The sequence below is a fragment of the Balaenoptera musculus genome, chromosome 14, assembly GCF_009873245.2.
Source record: "Balaenoptera musculus isolate JJ_BM4_2016_0621 chromosome 14, mBalMus1.pri.v3, whole genome shotgun sequence".
NCBI classification, from domain to species: domain Eukaryota; kingdom Metazoa; phylum Chordata; class Mammalia; order Artiodactyla; family Balaenopteridae; genus Balaenoptera; species Balaenoptera musculus.
In genome coordinates, this window is record NC_045798.1 from 79,508,576 (window position 1) to 79,533,563 (window position 24,988).

Genomic DNA, 24,988 nt, shown 5'->3' on the forward strand with positions numbered 1-24,988 from the left:
AAACTGAAATGTTGTAGACTAGCTACATTATCAGCCATTCCTTTTTAGTCAATACTCAATGTTAAGTCTTTATAATTCCTTTGCAGAGCATGCAAAGTTGTGAAGCCTATCATAATCCCTTAAAAAATAAGTGCAAAAGAGATTTTAAAAAATCTTTCTAATCCAAAATAGACTATTTGCCAAATTAGCTCCCAACACCGATTAGATATGGGGGAAAATGAGCTGTTAACTCCCTTTGATCTGTATAGATGTGATCCTTGACAAATGTTAAATTAAAAAAAAAAAAGAAGTCAAAAGGAATTGTTCCAGAATATAGTCTTATTTTCTCAAATGTTTGAAATACTAAAAATTAAAACATATATGAAAATGCCCACACTGAAGATACTGGGATTTTATGCCAGTGTGACAATCCAGGTGTATAACTCTGTAATTAACACTCCTCAATAATTAACACACATCAATAAAGAAAGTCATATTTTAGTTGTTATAAGAAAACATATGTTCGATTTCAGGCCAATGGGCAAAACATTTCTGCAATTATTTCCAGTGGACAGCTGCTGTTTTAGCTCAGCTGGTGACAATCTGTCTAAAAAAGTTTTAGTAAGTAGGCTAGGCCAACTCTTGGTAAAATGTTTGTTTTGTTGTCTAAAATAAAAGGAATGCACTAAGGTGCAATGCTGCTCAAAGATTTCAAAGATTCATCTGAAATCAATCTGCTCATATTCCAGAAGTTTTAAATATATATTGAAATTATTTTATTGAACACATATGTATATTTCATATATTATAATGAGACAGCATAAATCATTGAAGAAATATATAAATACAAATATATATGTATTTGATATGAGATATTTGATTCAGTAATAGAAAAAATTTTATACTCAATTCCTTGATATTATTTCTAGAAGTTTTAGAGAATTGTTTAAAAAAAAAGCTATAAGAAAACTGGATAAAATGCATTTAATCTCACAGCATAAAACTCATTAAAAAAACTACAAGGTAAAAATTAATGATAACTTACAATGATATAAAAGTCACATAAATAATTATTACTACTGTTCTAGGTAGTGGTTAATATCTGCTAGGATTTATCTTGAGTAATTTAAAGGCTTCTTACTTAATTCTCAAATCTCATGAAGGTATTATTAAGTACAGTGAACATATGGAATCATTATAGAATGTCCAACAAAAGAAAAAATGGTTAAATAATTTTTGATATTTCCAAATTGTAGAATCTTGTACATCATCAAAATGATGTGGTGACATTGTCTTAGCATATTAACTAATATGGGAAATGATTATATAAAATATTACATAAAAAAAGCAGTATCCAAAATTTTACAGACCCTTTGTTTCAAATTTTCATTTATATAGAATAAAGATTGCAGGAAAATGTTAAAATGATAACAGTAATTGTTTCTGGATCTTCACTGTTTTTCGATATATAATATGCATTCGTTATTATAATTACAGTGTTACTAGATTCGTAAGAATATTATTCAATGACCAAACCAAAATATATTTCATTAATAGCACTGTGCGATCTACTTTTAGTATTGATGAAAACTCTTGTCCAAATGCAGAAATATGTCACAGAGATGTCAGTCACTAGACTGAAATTTAGTGTGTTGTTGAAGCTCTCTCAGGTATTGAAAAAGACATTGTCATCCTCTGTCTAATGAATTAAGATTCAAAACCATTCCAAATCCTATAAGCATTTAGATTAATGGATTTAAAAAAATTTTGATACTAGAGATTTCTACCCATACACAGCCAAGTGAGTGATGTTTTGTACCTAATAAATGCCCAATAATTGGTAATTAAAAATTTATCAATCTGTCATTATATGGGAAGTTAGCTAAATGTTTTAATAATTTCTTATGCTAAATATGAGATCAAAATTGTGTTATTTTCTGTTTAAATTATTGACAACGAAAAATAAGTTTTATTTTCTCCAGTGGCTTCTAATAGATGAATACTGTCTAATTTTTATTGTTTCTCCTCCTCTGTTTTCTTATATAATGTCAGTGATTGCCTTTGGATAATTAAGCACACTCAGTGTACAGGAAAATCTTGAGAGACAATGACGGTGGAAAATTTTACAATTTTACTGTTGTGGCGTAAATAACCAGTAAAATATTTAATATTTAATGAAGGGACCTCGTTCACTTTGAACTCTATAAAGCATAGAACCAAGTCGGATAATATCTACATAGAAATAAGTGGAAATAACACCTCAGCGTTTTCTTCACGCTGAAAATCTTTAGTGTTAGCAAATGTTGCTTCACACTTTCCTCCTACCCTCTCTCTCCACACAGTTCTGCATAAATAATAGATATTGAGGTAATTACGTGGTATACATCAGCCTAATTTTTATTTCCAAAGCTCCCTCCACCCACAAACTCCTTTTTAAAAATTACAGTTTTGCATTTTCTGCTCATATATTCCAATGCCTAACCAACCCAACACAGAGTTCTTACCGATGTTGAAATAAACAAACATAAAAAGTGGCTTCTTTAAGAGTTAATTAAAAATAGTGGAAATGATATATTGGGTTGGCCAAAAAGTTTGTTTGGGTTTTTCTGTAACATCTCACGGAAAAACCCAAGTGAACTTTTTGGCCAACCCAATATTTACTTTGCAGTTCAAGCTTTAGTGATCAGTGAGTATTTTTCACTTGAAAAACTTGCTTATGGTATTAGAGGTTAATCTAGTTTTTAGATGAAAAAGTACTGTTACTTTGTAATTTTTTAATTTTTGAGCAGTTTTTTATGAATTTATTCAAAAATGCAATTCATATTTTATGTGCAGTGACTACACCTAGCACTGTACCTTAGTATTAGTTTTGCATTAATCCAGGGCTTCTCCTGTTTAAATACCTCAAATAAGGCTCATATTCCAACTCCTTACATGGACATCTAAGAGCTAGTTTTGGACCCCTAGAATTATTTAGACTTAAATTTACCAGATACATATCCCACTATTCCTAGTTTTATTCAAAGATCTAGAGTAGACACTAAGCCACTTTTAATTCCTAGAAGCAACATAAATTTTCTTCTGGGTCTTCAAACGTTCCCTCCTGCAGGACTCACTTATGCTCCGCTCCTGTGCCCACTTACTGGGCATCTTCATCTTTTAAGACTGGAATATTACTCCCATTCTTCCTTCTTTAAACCAAATAATTAAACAGGGGAAGTAAAATTGTCTGTACCACAATTTGTTTTTCTTGATCAGGGAAGGGTGTGTGTGCACGCATGTGTTTCCCTTCAATGTTGGGAGCTGATCTAGTAAAAATGTAATACCATGATTTTTTCATAAATTTAGCTGTGGTCCCAAAGATTTGGGCAAATATCTAAGTCTCTGTAGAAGTGTCCGAGAGAGCCCAGGCCCCATTTGCCAGCCAACTGGTCGGTCCCACCTAGTCTCAAAGATTTGAACATGACCTGAGAAAGGAGTTGCGTAGTGGATGGATGACGCTATTCCCCAGGTAGACAGGGGAAGGGAGACTTTCTTATGGAGGTAACCACCTGTGCAGAGCTTTGTCATATGAGATAGCACGTTAAGCTCAGAGAACTAGAAGTAGGGCCATTTTACTGGAGCACAGTGTGGGAGGGGATGCTGGCACGAGATGAGGCAGCGTAAGTGAATGGGCTCTTTATGCCTCCTTTGCAAGGCCACTGTTACATCTATGTACAGTGCTTTGCAAATGAGAGTGGATTACAAATAATAAATATTAAAAGGTATTTTACTTTCAGCTACAATAAAATATGCTATGGAATAGAAAATTATATTTGCTAATTTCTCTTGAACCCTTATTGTTGGGACTGTGTTAATTCTAATTCAAAGCATTTCTTTTCAAAGCACTGAATTTTAATGATATTTATTTAAACATTTATTTAAAATATTATCACTTTCCTGGCCACAGTCAAGTAGCACACTTTTTTTACTGTTAAGTTTAAAGCCTTGAAGTCTTTTCTGGTTTCTTTTCTTGTCCCTTCTTGATCCATAATAGATCTTGTCTCTTTGTTTTTTTGTTTCGTGTTTTTTCCTACTCTCTTTGGCATTACCCTAAGATTGGTTATCATTGCTTCACTCCAAAACTATTCTCATTGTTCCTGAGCTTTTTAATTTTTAAATCCTTTTTTAAAAAAAAATTGCTGTTCAAAACTCAACACTATTTTATTTTTATTATTCCAACTAGTTTGAAAAGAAGCTACTTTATACTAAGAGATTAAGACAGAGTGATACAACAAATTCAAAGGAAGTGGTAAAATAATCATCAATGAGGTTATAGATTTAGAAAATTCTAAAAATTTATTGAAAAATTATTAGAATTAAGGAGGGCTTTCAGTAATGAGAACTACCAAAGTAAGTTACAAATCAGTAGCTTCATTATAGCTCATGAGAACATGTGTGTGAGCTCTGGTCTTCATTCCAACCGTACAGCTTCAGCCCACTAGAAGTTGTGTGTGGAATATCCATCCCTCTTGTCCGTATCCCTAAACCTTCCATCTTAAAGCAGTGTGATCTCACAAAGGCAATCTTTATTCCCAAATCCAAGCGCTTTTCCATCATGAAGCCAACAGTATCTTGATTCTCAAATTCAGAAGAGTGTCTTTGTTTACATTTTTTTTTTAACTAAACTCTCTTTGGAGTGTTTTTCTCAGAATGAAGGAAGTCCTTTCTGAAGATCTGCTGATTCTCTCTGTTAAGAACTAACAACTACTTACGACACTCAAGAACAGGGTTTTGATTTTCAGTTCTACTCATCAAGATTTCAGTTAATGGGGGTCTATATTCCATTCCAGCTAAAACATTTCCAGAGACCCCTCCGAGTGAGCAGAGTCTGAGAAAATATATATGAGTCCCATAAATTCAGTATTCTTTTCATGACCAGATAATAGTAGAATCATTTGTGAAATCTAGAATGGATTTCTGAATCTGAGTCAGAAGAGCATTCTGACTAAAACCAAGAAATTCTGAAAGAAGACAAATGAAGCCTTCTTCCATTGTTCTCAGAATATTTTAAAATTTTCACTGAGATAAACTAGAGAATGCTATGGACAGTCCATAAATATGAACCATTTGTTCATAGGTTTTCCAGGCTCTCCTGACTATAGGAAAACCTTTACAACCAGGCACTGCTAAGATGTTGATGAGCTTTTTTGTTAAAGACATAAGTATATTTGTTCTGATGATGTGTGTCTCAGAGTATTACTTCACATTTGGTTAATAGAGTTCCTATGTCCATTTAGATAGTCATTTCTATTGGAATTAAGTAATTTTGTACCTGTGAACCATGCTTGATAATCATCTGAACTTATTTTCTCCCTACTCTATAGTATAATAAAACTTTAGTCCATTGCTTTTTCATAAACAATGCACTGTCATGGTTATAATGAGATTTATTCCAGTTTGAGCAAATTATTATATTTTGAAACATCTACATATGCTGTACTTGCATAGGGTGAACTTAGGAGCAGGGAGAGAAGAACAGAAAAACAATCTTTTTCTAAAACATACGCTAGAAAAAGAAAAAAGTACAGAATTGTAAAAAGTTATCTTCAGGTATGCTATTATTGCTCCAATGTCTTATATAGAAATATAAATTCTGCGTATGACCAAATATGCAGAATCCACAAGGCTAAAGATTTGTATAGATGCTACCATAGAATTATTTTTTCAGAATTCACTTATCCTTTGTATACATTAAGAATAGACATGCTTATATATTTTAGGTATTTTTTAAAATGATAACAAAACCACAGTGTTAAACCGTTAAAGCAAAGTACAGTCTATTTCTGTGGCCATTTCTGAATGATTTGATGATAACCTTTATAACCAGTTTTACACAGGGCCTCAAAATTCACCAAGCATAAACATAAGTATTATCCCACGTGAGTGAAAACTGTGTCTTTCTTTCTACTTAGAATTCTTTCTGTTTACATTTCCCCATCATAATTTACAATGTAGGAAATTTAGTCTTTTATTTTTCCTTTGAAGTATGGCAATCTTACCTTTAATGTACTTCAGTTTTCAATGTAAGACCTCAGTTGGGATTACCTATGGAATTTTGCTTCTATAAAATACATTACTACGTAGAGTTACAGTACAGTAAAAAATGAGCATTTTTCAAAATGCATTTCCTGTGAAGGATAAGTACACATCCAGTTTCTGGCACGGGGATGGCTTGTACGGTGGCTGATATCATACTGTCAAGTAATATATTTAAGCTTCTTCAGGCCCATTCTGCTGTGCTATCTTCATAATCTCCTCATATTCCATACCCTAAAATAAGGTTGAATGAAGTCAAAACCATCAAATAATAGAGCATTGTTGGGGAGGTATTGATAACATGGCCTCCATTCCCTGTGGCAGAGGAAGGGTTAGAATACGCTGCGTCCTGTCAAACTTCCACTCAGCTGCACAGATTTCTGAGCTCTGGGTTTGCTGTCTTGTTATTGAGACATCTCCTTTGTCTGCTGCTTGTGGTAATTCCCAGAGTCAAGTATGTATTTCAGTATTTCATAAATGCTGTTGATGTGTGGTAGAGGAAAATGAAACCAACAACATTTCCAATTTATTTTTCTTCTTTTCATTGCATTTTTTTCTTTCAAAGATGTTATTTAAGTAATCCTGCCTCTGTGGATGCACATTTCTCAAAATGGAGCAAAGATATGTCTCCTTTGACTGTGAAAAAGCATACATTTTGGATTTTAGTTTTAGATTAATACAATAACTCTACTTTAGTGAACGTCTGAATTTCAGATTATATTTTCCAATTTGTTCAGCCCATTGTTACTCTGTATATATAAGTGGATCCTAACATCGTTTTAATCATCATGCACATGGGTGCATGTGTATAGACTGTTCTCTACGTATTTTGAGTATAATAAACGAGTATAAATTTACTCATTTTTGAATAGTCAAGATTAGAGATGAATTTAGGGTCTTAAAAAAATAAGATAGCAAAACTCTTTGAAGAAAGTTGATAGTAATGTGAATGTCAACACATGCTAGACTTGATCAAAGAGACTAAGACCCTGTTCCTTAGGAGTATTTTCCATTTTCTTTGATTTTGGCAGTTATCAGAGCAATCTTCTCAGAATATGTGTATGTCAAAGACATACTCCAGTGAGCCCTTCATGGTTTTTTGTTTTATTTTGTTTTGTTTTGCTTAGTACAAGTCACAGATAATGCACAGTTTTCCTTATTTCTGTCTTTTTCCATGGTGTGTTGTTTCTTAGATTAGTTTCAATGGGTAGGATTCCAAGAAAGAGATATTTAAGAAGTAGATAAGAGGGGATTTAGTGATTACCTAAGGAAAGTTGGAGAGAGAATTTAAGGATAAAACTAATGATTCTAGAATGAGTAGCTAGATGAAAAATGTGCTGCTCCTTTAGAATGGGAGTGTGGAGGTGATTAAAATGGTTTGGAATATATTTGCATTACCTGTGATATCTAGAAGGTCATGAATGCGGGTTTGTAGCTTAGAGAAGAGGTCTAGAGTACAGACTTAGGTTTGGGAGTCACAGCGTATGCATGGCAATTAAAATGAAAGGGACGACTGAGAACATCATGGAGCATGCATATAAAACGAGGGAAAGAATGCTTTAGACATTACTTGGTGAAACTGACAAATTTAAGTTAGGGCAGAGAAAGATTCAGAAAAGGCAATTTATTGTATTCTTCCAGGATTAAGGTATCTTAAGAGAATTTAAAAATAACTGATCAACAAAGCAAATAAAAATTCATATTTAGATCAATAAAAAGAACTGCATATATTGTCAGTAGAGGGAGGGGATTGATGGATCCTGGAATCTATGTTATATAGTAAAGACAGGACATAACCAATAAGGGAATGATAAGAGTCAAAGGCCTGGAGTTCAAGGAAATTTCCACGTCTAGATTTGATCTCTCTGCCACTAGTTCACTTGGTCATTTCAAGTCTGTTTCGGTTCATTTTCCCTGGATATGCAGCCATCACATGTCAAAAAGTGAAGTCACCCACTTTTATTCTCTTCCTCTTTGTGATGGTATCAGCTGCTACCTAACAAGTCATCCCAAAGCTGGTGCTTTAAAACATTATTTCTTTAGGTCGTGATTTCATGGGTCAGCAGTTTGGTGGGGCCTCGGCAGGGTGGTCTTCCGAGGGCTCACACATGGGTCAGAGGTCAGCTACTCGTGAGCTTGGTGGACCTGCCTCTGTAGAGGTGGCTATGTGTCTGCTGGAATGACAAGAGGGGCTGGAAGTGTGCCTTCCAGCAGCCAGCAGCTAGCCTGGCTTTGTTCCCTGAATGGCAAGAACAAAAGCTCCATGGTCTCCTGAAGCTGATTTCCAGAACCGACACAACATCACTTCCACCACATTATATTGATCAAAGCAAGACCAGGTGACGCAGATTCAAGGAGTGATGGGGGGCGGGGGAGAAATACATGAAAAGAGAGGAGCTATAAAATATTGTGGATACTGTGAAAGAAGAAAAAAGATTTTGGGTCCCAGCTCTGCTCCAGAGAAACTAAAAACCTTCAGGTTACATTTACATGAAGTGGCAAAAGTAAGGGTGAATCTCAGATCCGCTGACTTCCGCTGTAATCTCCTCTCCACTCTCAGCATTACTCACAAAGTAATTGTGTGGATCAAGATTAATTAATAGTTGCCACTATTTGATAAAGGTCCCCAGGAGAACATAAACTAAACTGTCTTTGGTTCATAATCTGGATTCAGCTTCCCTGAAAATGATCGAGACCCTTTCATGGAAGTTCTTGGTCCAGTCAGTAGTGCATGCTGGGAAATATGGACCTCAGCATAGCAAGGGAATCAATCTGAGCTATACTGTGAACCAGGTTTTTGATGTTAGGCAGGAATATAGTCATTTGCAAGGCTTGTTTTCTACCTTCTGCTTATAGAATCCAAACAGCCTACCTAGATTCACTCTTAGAACTCTAACCTGCACAGGGTAAGGACTATATAAACGTGTATTGTTCATGGGAAATACGTTTAGCCGTTTATGGTACTGCCTCTTTGTAGACAAGTGCAATTAGCAATTTGAAATGTGTGTGCATTTAGTTGGTGGTCATAGAATTTCTTTTAAAAATTGTTACAAAATGGAGATGTGTTAGGATACCTGCTTGAATTGCTTTTTAAAAAATATTCAGTGATCTTTATGTCTAGGTTAAAATGTTAACGTTAAGTACTCTTGGAGGTCAGAGGGCACTCGTGGAGCTAGATAATGGAAATAATAATTCCTGATATTTGTATCCTTATTTTATTCCTAATAGCTTGACATAATTTAATGTCTTAGGCTTAAACATTTCTGCAGTTACTCATAAACTGGACCCTTCCTCAGGGTCCCAGTTTACCTGTAGAGCACCAGATACTTTCTATGTAGTGGAAGTGATCTTTGCAAAATGTGACTGTTTGTATCAAGCACCTGAGAAGCAGCTGTGTTAAAGTATGGGTTTTTTTGAAAGTTAAAATAATGACTCATAAAAATATAAAATGGACATGGAGACACCCAGTAATTTTTTACTGCTTATTCTAAATTTGCTTTTACTCATTTTGCTATTTTTCAAATAATTTATTCTTAGATTTTTCTTTTTTTTCTTTCTTCATTCAGCAGTCAGTGAATCTCTGACCTATCTAAGACAGTTGTTACCTACTTGTAACAACTGGTAACCTACCTACCTACCTGTGTAAGATTATACATTTGGCTTCTATCATAGATCTCAAAGCCTAGCACAGTGAGACAGACATGAAAGGGTCAGTCCCTGTAGAGGACACCCACAGAGCTGGTGAAACTTCCAGAGGTCTTCTCCCCCTTAACGCCTGAGCCTCTCTGGGGGCATCAATGTGGACCATTATATACATAATTATTACATATATATATAACAATTATGTGTGTGTGTGTATATATATATAAAACAATTTAGAACACATCTTTCTCTTCCCTTCTTCCCTATAAAAAAATAACTTATTGCCCAAATCTGGATATAGGTTTTATGATTTGCAAAAATTTCAAGACACGTAAAAGCTGCATGCTGCTGATAAAATCACTTGTAGCTGTGAAAGCAAAAATGTCACTGGACAGAGTTAAACAAGTAAGACAGACCTCAAGGATATTGCAGTTAGGAGAGAGATGAGAATTCAGTCTAAACTGAACTCAGGTGAACAAAGGCCTGGAGAATTTTTTAAGAGCTGGAGTGTCTCTGTGTGTGTGTGTGTGTGTGTGTGTGTGTGTGTGTGTGTGTGGAATGGGGGCAGGGGTGTAGGTGACACTGTGTTTGCTTTACCCAAAGGAAAAGTAAATTTTCTTGTATTTTCATGATAGCAGGTAGTTTTGTAACTTAGAGCAAGACTCTTGCTGAAGATTGGTTCTAAGAAAAGGTAGGTCAGGGGCCTAGAGTCAGGAAGAAGCCTGTCTACATTTAGTCAAGCTGACAGAGATATTAAGGCCTTCTTGGGCATAACCCAGGGATGGGGGGCGGAAATAAAGGCAGTAGTGCAGTTGTGCATAATAATGGCGTTTTTTTGCTTTTGGAAAGTACTTAGGGAAAAACTTTAGAATTCTTATTGTATTTAAATGTACAAAATTGTTCTTTGCTGAGATACCTTGTCCAAGGTTGTAGATTGCTTCTAAGGTTCTGGGTAGTAGATTTATTTAGAATAAATTAATCATAAAGGGAAAGTTATGATTGTGGGTTCTTTTCCATTGGTACAGTTTCATTTAAGCCCATTTATGTAGGAAAAATGATTTATATTGATTTGATCAAGGGAGGATATTGAAAGCAACAGAGTATATGCTTTGATCCAAAAGAGAGCTGGAAGCTCCAGAGAAAGAAATGCTTTTAAAGATGATGAATGGTCTCAGTGCTTTTGTACAAAATCAGTATTAAACATAAGACACTATATACATAGACAGTCTCACGTGCACACACACACACACACACACAGCCCTGATGGTACCATGCCGTGGTTACAGGAACAGAAGGAAGAATTTCCTGAACGATGTAACTTGAATCAGTCCCTGAAACATCAACAACAGCATTGGCCCAAAGTACAAGATCTAAAGGAGGTCATTGAGCTTAACGAGAGCGTGTTTGGCTATAGACCAGAAGGTGAGCTATATGGAGAAAGAAAAATGCAGTGTAATGATTTTATTAAATGAATTCAAGATGATATTTGAACTTAGGTTTTTACTATTGAGGAAGCTAAAAATGGCAGGGGGGAACTGATGAGTCTCCACTGTTTATGATAGTTAATTGTTTTGAATGTAACAGATGAATATTATAAACTGACTTTGCCAAAGATATAGGCCGAGGTGTCATGGGGGAAACAGAAGAGAAAGACATAATCTTTACTTTCCATTTGATTTGCTCATAATCTAGCCGGAAATCATGGCACTAATAATAGTATAGTAGTAACAGCAAATGCTTATACAGTAATTACTCTGTGTCCATGACTGTTCCAGATGCTTTAAATTTATAAATAATTTACAGCAACCCTACTTACTTGGTGAGGTAGGCAGATACCTAGATGTGATAGTGCCATACACCATGAGGCCCTAATTGCTCTTAGAGTTTGAACAATGCCTGCTTGTTCTAGCAGAAACGGCATGGGTAGTGGACAGATGTGGCTTGGAATTCACGTGTAGTGTGTCTGCCCCTAAGTACACATAAAATTTTGGGCTTTCACTGGAGCTCTTTGCTATTAGTTTCAATAATACCAACCTTCTTCTGTCTTTTATTTTTTTTATTTTTTTAAATTTATTTATTTTATTTATTTATTTTTGGCTGTGTTGGGTCTTCGTTTCTGTGCGAGGGCTTTCTCTAGTTGGGGCGAGCGGGGGCAACTCTTCATCGCGGTGTGCAGGCCTCTCACTATCGCGGCCTCTCTTGTTGCGGAGCACAAGCTCCAGACGCGCAGGCTCAGTAGTTGTGGCTCACGGGCCCAGTTGCTCCGCGGCATGTGGGATCTTCCCAGACCAGGGCTCGAACCCGTGTCCCCTGCATTGGCAGGCAGATTCTCAACCACTGCGCCACCAGGGAAGCCCCCTTCTGTATTTTAAAATGCACATTAAACATGTGTTTAAAGCTTTTTTTTGGAGTTAGCTCTCTATAAATATAAAGCAGTTTTATTTTTAGGTGAGGGGATTATGAGATCACTCATAAAGAAGAGGATAGCTGGTCTCCAAAAGATTTCAGTAAGAAAAATGGCAGACAAAGTTACATGAGAAGGAGGGAGCAGCAGGTGATACAAACTGGAAGGGACAAAGGGTGCTGTTTATAGTGAATAGTTCATTTTAATTGTAGTAAGAAAAGGTGGGAGGAAGAGGGGTGAACCTCTGATCTGGAAAGAGAAGCTTATTATTTGGGGCTCCTTAGACCACAGATTGGCAAACAACTGCCTGCCTGTCTCTGGACAGCTCAAAAGCTAAGGATGGTTTTACATTTTTAAGTGACTGAAAAAAATTAAAAAAAAAAAAAGATACGTGAAAGTTAAATAGAATTCAAACTTCCATGTCTGTAAACAAAATGTTACTGGCACACAGCCAAGCTAGCCCGTTTACCTGTGGCCGAGGACATGGTGCCTGCAAAGCCTAAACATTCACTATCTTGTCTTTACAGGAAAAGGTTGCTGACCACTGTCTTAGTTACAGTGCTTACTGTTTTAATCCTAAAGTTCATCATCCTTTGATGGCAATAAATTTCATCAACGCTATTTGATAATTTAGGAAAGAATATGCCCAACAAGCTGCTTTCTCTTTCAGCATCTCTGACATAGATGTCACTTGACAGATGAAAAAGCAACTTCTCTGTGGCATCACTAGTTTGGGTCAAAGTGACAATAATTGGTTTCAGGTTCTTAATAATCCTACATATTTATTATCTTATGAGCTGCAGCTTGAACTGTGTTTTAGTCAAATTTCCAAATATATCTAGTCTCCAATGCTATGTAGTTTCAAGTATTGAATAGAATCTGTTTAGACATTGCCTTTATTTCCTTCCTTTTCCTTCTTCTTCGTCTTTCCCCAGTTATTATTTTAACTTTCTTTCCCCGAGTATAACCTTGCTCATTAAATCTAATAGTTATGGAATGTATTGCTTTTGTAGAAATCAATAAGAAAGAGAAACAGGAATTAACATTTTATTGCAAAAGCCTTTTCTTCAATTTGCTTAACAATCCTATCCATCACACCACACCCCTCTTTGAAAACTAGTCTGGCTTATTCTGGTTTGCTCTGAAAATCATTTTGTGTGGCACTTCCTTCTGTCTGGAATCTTGATTCATAGGCTTTCATATGAATTCTTTTATTGCTCGATTTTCAGAATAGCTTTTAGGCAACCAATCATCACGCATGATCCTGTGTTTCTTTATGACTTGGCAGCATCCAGATGTCTTTACTGCATGTTGTTGCCTTTTAGACACATTTAAAAAAAACAAGTTGCCATAAAATAATTGCATTCATTTGTGCAGTAAATGTAAATTATTCTTTCATAAGTCAGTCAAACTTTTACTTGAATACAGAAAGACTTGCTGTCCCTTTGGTAAACCTGAATGAATACATTAAAAGTTGTGGTTTTGGACTTCCCTGGCAGCACAGTGGTTGAGAATCAGCCTGCCAATGCAGGGGACACGGGTTTGATCCCTGGCCCGGGAAGATCCCACATGCCGCGGAGCAACTAAGCCCGTGCGCCACAACTACTGATCCTGCGCTGCAGAGCCCGCGAGCCACGACTACTGAGCCCGCATGCCACAACTACCAAAGCCCACGCGCCTAGAGCCCGTGCTCCACAACAAGAGAAGTCACCGCGATGATAAGCCCGTGCACTGCACCAAAGAGTAGCCCCCGCTCGCCGCAACTAGAGAAAGCCTGCGTGCAGCAACGAAGACTCAACACAGCCAAAAAAAAATTAATTAATTAAATTTTTTTTAAAGTTGTGGTTTTGAGTCAATTGAAAAGGAGATGGTAAACAGGGTGTTTTTTTTTTTTTACATAGTCTATCTTACATAGACACATAATATATAAAAGTAATATTTCTCTCCTAATTTATCAGTTTTATAAATATAAGAACAAACTGAGGGGATTCCCTGGAGGTCCAGTGGTTAGGACTCCACACTTCCACTGCCGAGGGCGCGGGTTCAATCCCTGGTCAGGGAACTAAGATCCTGCAAGGTGCATGGCGTGGCCAAAAAATAAAAAAGACTACAGACTGAATATGTTCATATTCACGCTATGTGTGAGTATGTTTAGAGTGTCTTAAGAAAATGCATTTAGGTAAATAAGAATGCTTTGTTTTATTTTTAGCAGAACCCAAATTAAATATCAGAATACATGTATAGGCCCCAGAAAATTATAACGAAGAGGTCAAGTTTCTTAGAAGAGGATTTGCAGCACAATTACTTGAAGAGCCTTTTCAAAATACATAGGCTTGTGACTCTCATCCTGGGTCTGCTGAATCAGAATCTTCTTGGAAGGAGCCAGGAATGTGTTAGAAAATTCCCCTGAGTGGTTCTGATTCTTACCTTTGGTTGAAGACCATTGGGGTAGAAATATTTTTAGATAATAGACAAAAAAAGATAGCCTCATAAAAATATCACTGAATTTATTAATAAGGTGCTTTTTATGGCGCTGTGTACCACGTGCCCCAGAATTTTCATGTGAGACCTCAGATAAGAATTAAAACTTGGTTTTCCCACAGTAATTATATGAAGTTTTTTATAGTCAAGAAAAACAATATACCTGGTTCTTTCTTCCTCTACCTCCCACTTCAGTCATCTGGATTCTCTGGGGCAAAGGTGTAGTTCCATTTTGAGGCTCTTGAGGCCTGGATAGCTACATTCTAGCTTTTCCTAATTCATTAAGAATTTATTGAGTTCTTTCAATGTACCAAATTCAGAACAGGCAATTCTGGGAATGCTGGTACTGAACAAAACAGTTTGGAGCTAGCAATCTACTAGATGAGACAGCTGTTAAGCAGATAAACATTTGAGTAAAGCGCTCTCTGGCCTAGATATTGTGAACCTGTTTTGAGTATTGGTTTATATATTTTTCATATAAAAAAAAAGAGATGAGCCATGGAATCTCTTCATGTCCTATTTATGTGGAAACATATACAACACACATATAGTATATATTTTTATTTGTATATATATGTGTTGTTATATTTTATATAAGTGGTATGTACATTTTGTCATATATATTGCATATATAGCATACATATGCCCATACGCACGATGGATGAATTTAGATTACAGTTCTCAGCAGTACATTTTAGCCCATTTTTCCTAATGCTTTTTTATTAAATAACACTTAAAAATGACAAGTAAATTATGCTTTATATGTGCTAGTATTTCTATTGGTTTCTTTCTAAAGTTTTTGTTTTTATATCATTAAATGTAACAAATATTTTGGGACAGTTTTTTAGTGGTGAGATTGAGATTGAAAGTCACAACAAGCTGGGACTCTCTGTACCCCTTGAAGAAAGAGAAGCATGTGATTGTCACAGACAAGTTCTACCTGTTGGGCATAGAATTCTTTTTTTTCACAGATGGTGCTTCATTAGTACAACATTTAATTGCCCTTACAATTTTTTAAGCTACCATATGGTTTGACTTGGGTCACTGTTTTTGAGAAAAGTGTTAGCATGTTAATCCTGTTGAAAAGTTGCAGAATGGTGATTCTAGAATATAACTGTCAACCCTCTAATACAAATAGAGACAGAGCGAGAGACAGTGTATACTGACGGCGGAATACTGAAGAGAGAAACAGTGGGTGCTTCATCAAGAAGAACCAGCTATGTGTTCAGGCTGTATAACCTCGATGTGCCACCTCTTCTGCTACAGCTGCATTTGGAACACTTGAAAGTTAAGGATTGTAAAGGAGTCCCCCAAATCAATGAAAATGACCTTGTAAATGAAAAATTCAACGGAAAGTTATATTTTTCTTCCTTTTTAATGTGCACCCCTGGATACTGCAGTTAAATTACATGCTTGAAGAATACTACCTTGAGGTCCTCTTGGAAGAGATTTTAAAATCATATCAGTTGTCATTCAAATAATGTTCTGAAGACCTGTATTTGCCCATGCAGCGTACGGCGGCAGAGTGGATTAAGTTAGCTCAAATGTACTTACGTTGTCTATGAGCCAGAAAGCAGCAAGGATTCTGACTGGCATTATTATTTATTACTTTTGAATGCTGATGGTGCATTTTCCTGGCGGAGTACATACTATGCTTATTGACGTGCATGAATGAAAGGCTCTGCTTTGCCTTAATTTAATTTTCCTAACAACTTTCTTTATAGGACCTGGATTTTGAAGCCAAAACAAGTTACACGCTACGGATAGAAGCTGCAAACAGAGATGCCGACCCTCGCTTTCTAAGCTTGGGACCGTTCAGTGACACGACAACCGTGAAGATAATTGTGGAAGATGTGGACGAGCCCCCTGTATTTTCCTCACCCCTGTACCCCATGGAGGTGTCGGAAGCTACCCAAGTTGGGAATATCATTGGGACCGTAGCAGCTCACGACCCAGATTCTTCCAACAGCCCTGTGAGGTAAGAGCTCATTGCTCTCCTTTTCTGTAATTTTGCAACAATGTGCCTTTATTCACAACTCATGTCTCTGCGTTATGATGCTTTGGGGTCATACCTAACAAAAACCAGTTTTGTATACGTATTGAGCCATAGCTGCAGAAGTGAAACAACATCAGAACAATGCAACATTTTAGTAATTCGAAAATGTGTCACCTGATTATCCAAGGCCATTATTGTGTGGCAGTATCTTTAGGCACCATTGTCATCCACAAGCAGAGCTGATGTGCCTATTCAGCCAGTTATCCTGAGCTCTATCAACACAAACTGTGTTCAGAGAGAAAGTGATGCATGTCCTTGTTGTAGGATAAATGCAGATGTTAGAAAACTAATTTTATAAACAATTTAAATTAGGGGTTAATTTTTCAACAAATCCTTTTTTATATTGGTCTATATGGATAGTATATGTTTGTTAGTTTATTAATTCCACTTATAAAAAATAAAATAATACCGTATCTATATATAAGGACTATTTAAAAATGTCCTTTCAATAGTCCTGTAGAGAGAGTAGACACATTCTTATAACCAACTCTGTAGGACTAACAGAATGATGATATGTAAGCGTTTCAAAATATCACAACATTCCAGTTCACACTTTTTTCTATAGTTTTACAGTCTGAGAGCTACATGCATGTTTTTGTATATACATGTATTTGTGTGTGAGCATATGATAAAGCACGTCTTTTTAAGTAAATATTTAATAATATTTAAATGAGTGTATAGAACATACCAGAAATTACATTGTATTTCATGTCTTGATTTGGGTTCGTAAGTAATATTTTTCAATGTCATGGTTTGGATTTTGATTACAAAAGCTAACAACAGATTTAACTTTTAGATTTAACTGATATTTAATGATGCTAAGTGCTTTTGAGCTAACTTCTGAACTAAGTCTGGACATTGCTTACAGAGTATCAAGAAAAATATCTATACATTAGACAATGACTTTTATTTAAGAAGAGCTCATAATCTTTTTTCCTCCTAAAGTAATAAGCTGATTTAGGCTTATTACTTATATAAATAAATTATTACACACATTTAATAATATTAAATATCATTTTATTATTTATATGTAAATAATAATCATATATATGTGTGTGCATATGTAATTAGCACTCTCCTTTCCTTCTCTTTTGTTTGACAGTAATATCATAGCCTAGTAAAGAATTGGTATAAACCAATTTTTGTTCCAAAAATGAAGTCATACTCATTGCTTCTCTGTCTTTATAACAAATTCAGGCTATATGGAGGCTATCTTACTCTTAATGCAGTGGTCATAAACCATTTCTAAGAATGTAGCCTTCTGAGCACTAGAATATCTGTGAGATGTACTCAGATGGAATAAGCCTTCGCGTCCTCCCTGTAATAGCCCAGGCTTCACTGTCAAACAGCTCCCTGACTTAAGCTCAGCTCCATCTACTGAGTCCTATTGATGTGCACAAATCTGAATTTGGGTTTTGTTATAGCATTGCAACTCTAGTGACATACTTGTCTCCTTCCCCCCATGAACAACCAACCACAGTACAATCGTAGTCATAGATCAGCCACTCAGGGTAGTCTGACTTCTGCTTAAATCACTTAATTTACTGGGGAGAAAGAGAGAATGCTTTCATGAAATTGAGGATCTGGAAAAATAAAGAGACACACTAATATGTATCATAATTCAGTACTTCAGTGAGTGAGAGGATTTAAGAAAATTTTGATTTATTGTATTGATATTTTAATCTTATTTTTAAATTCTTTTCTTGACCCATTTCCTTGTGTATTATCCTGTTAAAGCCTTTCAAGTGTAAATATCTCACTTTTAATAATATTTTACTTGGAAAAAATGCAATGTTATATAATAACTTGGGGAAGGAGAAGGGAGAGTAGGACCAAGTGGGTAGTGACTTGAGCTAGAGGTGAAGTGAGTTCTGTGTCTGCTCCCTGAAGCACAGAGATAGAAAGGGCCAAAGGCTGCATTCTGCTGATCTTGGAGGTGAAGATCTCTGTGACTTCCATCAATGAAAGAGCAGCTGGCCAGCGCTGTATTTTTACCTCATTTTTATTTTCTTAAAACTAATCAAGGTGACCTTGAAAGTTCAGGTTAGTACCTCTTACATCCTTTTCTAATCTCTAAGTTGCACAAATAGGGAGAGATTTTGTTCAGAGTGAACTGAAATGTTATGTTGTGTGTATATGAATATTTCTTTTGCTTTTGTAAAATGAATTTCTTGACTTAGACTTAATGCTTGTATTCTTGCAACATTTCTTTGCCTTACACTATTTTTCATAAGGTCAGAACAATCACTCATAGCTTACTTGTTTCTGAATTTGTCTCTCACATATTTCTCTTTTCCTATCCATTTATGATCTCTTATAAGAGGCCAGCCTCCTCGTTGTGTAGTTTGGTGAGTTGATGGATACTCCTAGCAGTAACATTCTCTAGAAGACTGGTTCTCTTCCCAGCACTGCTGTTTTCTGAGTATCCTAGGGCATGTCACTTAGCCTCCTAAGTTTCCATATAACCCAATAAAGAGGAAAACCAACACTTAATCCCTGCTTTGTCCCAAGGTTTTCGAAGATTAAGTGAGAAAGGGAAAATAACTGATGCTTTTAAACTGTCAATCATGACTAAACTATTAGGATGTACTATCATTGTACATCGCTATTATTATACTTTATTGTTTTCATGGCATTTTTATTTCAAGGTCAATAAAGTCAATGAAGAGAGACATATTTTACAAGCAACTGTATTGGCAATCTGTATTGAACGTTGGTTTGTATTCACATATTTTCCAGTATGTAGAAAATATTACATAGTCGTTTAATGGACATAAACATGTATTTGCATTGGGCACTCAAGTAACTATCAAAATGTAAGCCCTCTTCAACAGAGGCCAGTGGAGGAGTAGATCACACAGTCTGCCGAGGTCCTAGGAAAAGTGAATCTCCAGGCTGAGATGGAAGCTGAAGACTCTTACAGTTGTGAGCTTTGTGCTTCTGCACCTTTAGGAATATCGTAGTTCTTAGAGGAATGGAAAAAGCAGTATTTGTTTCATCGTAATTGTTTAAAATTAGGCCAATAGTATTTGAATTGTAAAAGAGTACAGGAGGGTGGATAATTACTGTTTGAATTCATTGACATTCTTTGTAGTGTAATACTGAAATCTAGCATATGCCATTTACATTTGGAATATTTTCTGATATATGGGGCAGGAGATTATAACCTAGTTTTTTTTTTTTTTTTTTTTTTTTTTTTTTACCTATTCCATTATTGTACCAACCAAAAGCTCTTTGCATCTGCCCTTTCCTTGAAAGAAGATGAGGGCATCTACATTACTGTTGGAACCTTACCATTTGGTTCCATTTGACTGTTTAGAAGTATAGTAAAAGTAGATTGAGGGATTAAATGAACCCGGAGCCCAGTGGCTGGCCAGAATATAACACCTTTGTCAATTGGTATGTCTTGTTACAGCTTGCCCACTATCCAGAGGGCTTACCTGGCCCACCATTTCATGTACACTTTGCCTTCCTCTTTCCTGATATGAAAACTAGAAGCCAAAGCTGGAAATTAGGTAATACTTGAGATTACGTAGGAAAAAAAGAGATTTTTTTTGAAAGCAAAAGTGGGTAATTGAGGGCCAGCATGTTTCTGGCTTTTTATTTTTTATGTAGTTGCCTACCATTTCATGTAAATTTTGGCCCCAGCTACCAAATATCAGGCTCTATCTATTGAAGTTGGAAGGACAGATCGTGTTCTGCTGATTCTGATCATTTTTCTGAATAGTAAAAGCTTCGCTTCTGTGTTTCTCATCAGTAAGATGGTAAAAACTATAAGAACAGCCTAGTGTTCAGAGGACTATTATTTCTTCATGTCAGCATCCATAAGACTGATCAGTGGATCAACAGACATTGATTAAGAACCTGCTTTGTGCACGACACTGGGAAAATACAGGAAAAACAAAGATGAATAAAACATTTCCCCTCACCTCAAGGAACTGACAGTCTGGCTGAAGAAATAAGATTCCATAATAGTTAAACAATACAAGGGGAAAAAGTGCCAGCTCTGTCAGAGGGCAAATTGTGAGATGAATACTCATCACTCCAAGGTCATTGGACATGAGACTTCATTTGAAGGAGTGTAAGTGTAAGCTGGACCTTGAGGGATGGCAGGATTTGGACAAGCCAAAAAATTACATAAGCTCTGTTTATGTTTTATGTAGTTACATCCTAAGAGTCTCGTGCTGTATTATGCAATCAGCACATTTATTTCTGTAGGCAGCACAGCAAGCCCAAAGTCCCTATGCTTAAAACAGCCAAGGAATTGAAACATATTATTACAAATAAGATCAGATTTGAAGAAGGGTGATTAAGAAGTAATGGAGATCATTTCCAGCATTTCTAACAATCCACATACAGAGCTAGAGTTGTATTTATGTTCAAGGATACAAGGATGATAATAATATTTACCTGCAGGCTCTTTTGGCATTCCTGGTGTGGTATGTCCTCAGAAAAAAGGTGATAAAATAGTATCGGATATTACATTATGTAGTGTGACTAGTCTGAGCACACGTGGGGTGTTTGAATAATTCAGTGTGTGCTTTAAGTGGCTTGTATACATGCATGTATTTGTACATATTATTTTAATCTAAATTATGTGAATATCTCACAGAATTAAAGGGAAGGTTGAACAGCCAGTCTTCAGAAAAGAGAGGAGGAAGGTTTCTCTATAAATACCAGTAGCAAGAGTGAGCTGACAGTCTCTTCTGAACGTGGCAGCGGATGCACCACTGGCAACTTTTTTTTCCTCATGGCTCTGTTTAAGGTTCACATTTCTTGGAAAGTTTTTTTTGTCCTGTCTTAGGACACGTGTCCATCTCTTACCCAGGAAGTTCTGGGCATTTTCATGGTGAGCCCCATCAGGATTGCATGAGATTGAGAAGGTTGAAATCTACAAGGAAAAATTGAGTTGCCATTATCAGAAGAAGGGGGTGAGGCTGCAAACAGTGGCACCACTAAGTACTGAACTCAGTAGCTTATTTTGAAGTAATTTATTTCTCATTAAAGCCCTATAAGGCAAGCGTTAACATTCCACTGTTATAAATAAACATGACTCTAGTTAGAAAATGTGGTTCTAGGATTTTAGCAAGTTCGGTATCAAAACCTGTACACCGCTCGTAGCAACACACACGCGCGTGCACACGTGCGTAAATTTCTTAAGCAATTAAGGTTTCAACTCAAATGATTCAGTTATTTCTATTGATCGGATTTGTCGGTGTTCATTACGTTATCTTTTCCATATAGGGAGTAGCATTTGTGTTCGTGTAGCCCACTCACCTTCATACTCTATTTGTGAATATCAACATGCACATCCATAGCTGGGTGATACGAATACTACTTGTGAATACGGACGGAGAGGGCCATTTTAGTCGACCTTCACAGCTTATTGAACAGCAGCGCTGGTAACTACAGGCATCTATTAGGGGATTGATTCTGTTTCAGATGCACAGAAGACCGAGGATATTCAGATGTATTAGATGCGGTCCCAACCCACTTGTTATCTAGCTGGAGGAGAGATCTTAGGCGAAAACTTATAAAGAATCCAATGTTAAATCTGGAAATGAGAAATCATCTTGTAAAATTCCCTCATTTTGCAGATGAAGAAACAGAAGGGTACAAATGGCGAATGAAAAGCCCAAATTAGTACGGTAGGTTTGCTGCAGGATTGTGGCTGTAAATATTGCCCAGTCTGTGGTTCGTGGTGGTGTGGCACAGAGAGCTTGTAGTGAAGGCCACGGGCCCTGTATACTGCAGGCTTTCTTTAAAAGGCTCGATTTCTGAAGCAACTGGGAAGGCTTGGTGCCTTACCAAGGCAGAGGATTGTCTTTAAGGAGTAGTAGGACTACAGGGATTGGAAGGAGGGAAAATAGGAGTAAAGAAGGGCCAACGTGAGGAGAGGCACCTCAGTGGAGATACACACCATATTGTCATTTAGTCAATTAATACATCAGTGTAACTGTCTTAGAGTTTTAGATAGAGCAGTGGAAAAACAAAATGAAAAGAGGCTGAATTCTAGAGTGGTAGGTAGTAGAGACTAAAAGCTCATCTATGTGCGATGTGATATATACTGGAAAGATGGTTCAGACAGACACGGTTCTGAATCCTGGTTCCATCAACAACCAGCTGTGAGACTTTAAAGTCCAATACTGAAATACAGCAATAATGGTACCTGCTTGCCTTAGTTAGAAATTGTGCTTGGCTGGCTGAAACAAAGCTTAACGCTAATGACTTACCAATGAGAAGTCTGGAGCCAGGCAAAGACTGACAATTTGGCAGGATAATGTCACCAAGGGCTTGGCTTCTTATGTCAGGCACTCATCACCTCATATTTACAAGGTGACTTTTGGGTTGCTCTCCATTGTGTTCATGTCCCACATGAGATAGAGGGGAAGGGGCAAAAATCAAATGCCAGCTGAATTAGCAACTCTCTCCTATCCTTGAGGGAGTTTTTCAATGATGTTCAACACAACTTTCTTTTGCATCTCATTTGTTAAACCTTAGCTATAAGGACACTGCATCTACAGGGAGGCTAGCAAGTGTAGTTTTCCAGCTGGACACATGGTTGCCTCCAACAAAAGCAGGGATCTATTAATAAGAACTAAGGGCACGTGGGTATTAGGCGCGCAAGTAAAAGTCTCTGTCACACATGACCTTACATAGCTGTTTGAGGATTAGGAAAAAATGTCTATGTTTTACATTCTCAGTATATTTAGAGGGAGGGACAGGTTGATGAATCTGCTTTCGGATATTCTGAGCTTTAGTTGAAGATGTTGCCTGTATCTGGAGTAGTTTAGGAAATCTCAGAAAAAGGATTGAGGCTGGTTACTGAGATTTGGAGGTGTCTGCATAATACATGGAGAGGGCAGAAGCTTTAACTGCTAGTGCTGCAAAAATATGGAAGCGATCTCTTTCATTGGTCACTCCAACATACAGTGAAAGAGGTCAAGTATTTTAGGCTGTAATTTATAGAAACTAGAGGGATCCTTGTGAGTGTGCACACCACTAACTGCAGCACAAGCTGCTTTAAAGATAACTTTGGGTCATGATTAGAGAAACACCAGTCCTTTTCTTTCCTGTTCAGCCTCTAATTGATTCAGACAACTGTATTTCTCTGTCCTTAAGCCAGGAGATCCGGAGCTGCAAAGAGTGTGCTTCTCCCAACTTCTTCAGAACCCTTTCTCTCTTTTGGCTCACTCAGCCCTCCCAGATTCTAATTCAGAGACAGTTTCCCCCGCTCACTCTAAAAAGTGCCCATATTTTCTTTATTTCTCTTGGTTAAGGATTTTTTTCCCCCCTTCAGGTAACTTTATCATTAGCTAATGTCTCACACATAAATTCTCACTTTTTGCATGTCCAGAGGGGCTGGTAGAAAATAGGGAACCCCTTTAATATTGGGGGTATCTCAAGTCCTTGTGATTAAGAAATATAATAACCACTGTGACTATTTTCCATGGTTTGTCTACTCCTGGTCCTTGCCCAGGTTTCCACCTCTTCTCAAGATAATTCCTCATTCTCTCCCCACACCTGTGCCAGTTTCCTTCATTGAGAATAGCAATTTGTTGGTTTTCTCCTAAATACTTATTATAGATTGCTACCTTTCAAAATATTTTGTTTATATACTGTATTTCCTGAGATAGAGCGTCGCATGCAGGTCCTCCAGATTAATTGCTGAATGTATGAATGAGTGAAAGGGAGACATAAGAATATCAGAATAATTCATGAAATATCAAATACATATATATGAGGCTATTTAGTGAAAGCTAAGTAAGAGTTATAACTATTTAAAAATATACTGAATTGTGGTAAGCATTTCATGTCGTACGTAAGTCAAATCATCATGCTGTAACCTTAAACTTATATAGTGCTGTATGTCAATTATATCCCAATAAAACTGGAAGAAAAAAATTTAAAAGAAATAAAAAATAAAGATACATTCAAGTTATAAGTGGAAGCTACAGAGTTTATGATTTAGAAATAATTAATATTTGGATGATAGAAACTTTGGTGTCCATTCTTCTCAAAATTTATAGAAGCATAGGTGATAACTACATCCCCAAAAGATATAGGGGTTTTTCTGTGAGGTGAACAGAAGTTGGAGATATTTAACATATTAAGTGAATTCTCAAGTTTAATATCCTTTATTCGAATGCTGGGAGTTTTGAGACTATTGATAATAGAGGCAAATGTTTTAGTTATTGACTTTAGCTCAGTGGGGGATTACATGAACTTACGAAGACAGATATATGCCAAGTTCAAGGCCTTTTTGCTTTGTAAGAATCTAAAAGGCTTTTAGTATTGGCTCGATTGATGCATGAGTGCATGGGTATTGAGTTATAATCTTCATGTCA

The 24,988-nt window shown here is 36.5% G+C and overlaps 1 protein-coding gene across 1 annotated transcript in view; it reads left to right on the top strand.

Moving 5' to 3' along the window:
• CDH7 (cadherin 7) overlaps nt 1-24,988 on the top strand; it is a 123,391-nt gene that overhangs the window by 71,302 nt on the left and 27,101 nt on the right. The window contains exon 7 of the mRNA XM_036874126.1: nt 16,309-16,562. Within this exon, the coding sequence (XP_036730021.1) occupies nt 16,309-16,562 (254 nt within the window). The remainder of the gene's footprint in view (nt 1-16,308; nt 16,563-24,988) is intronic.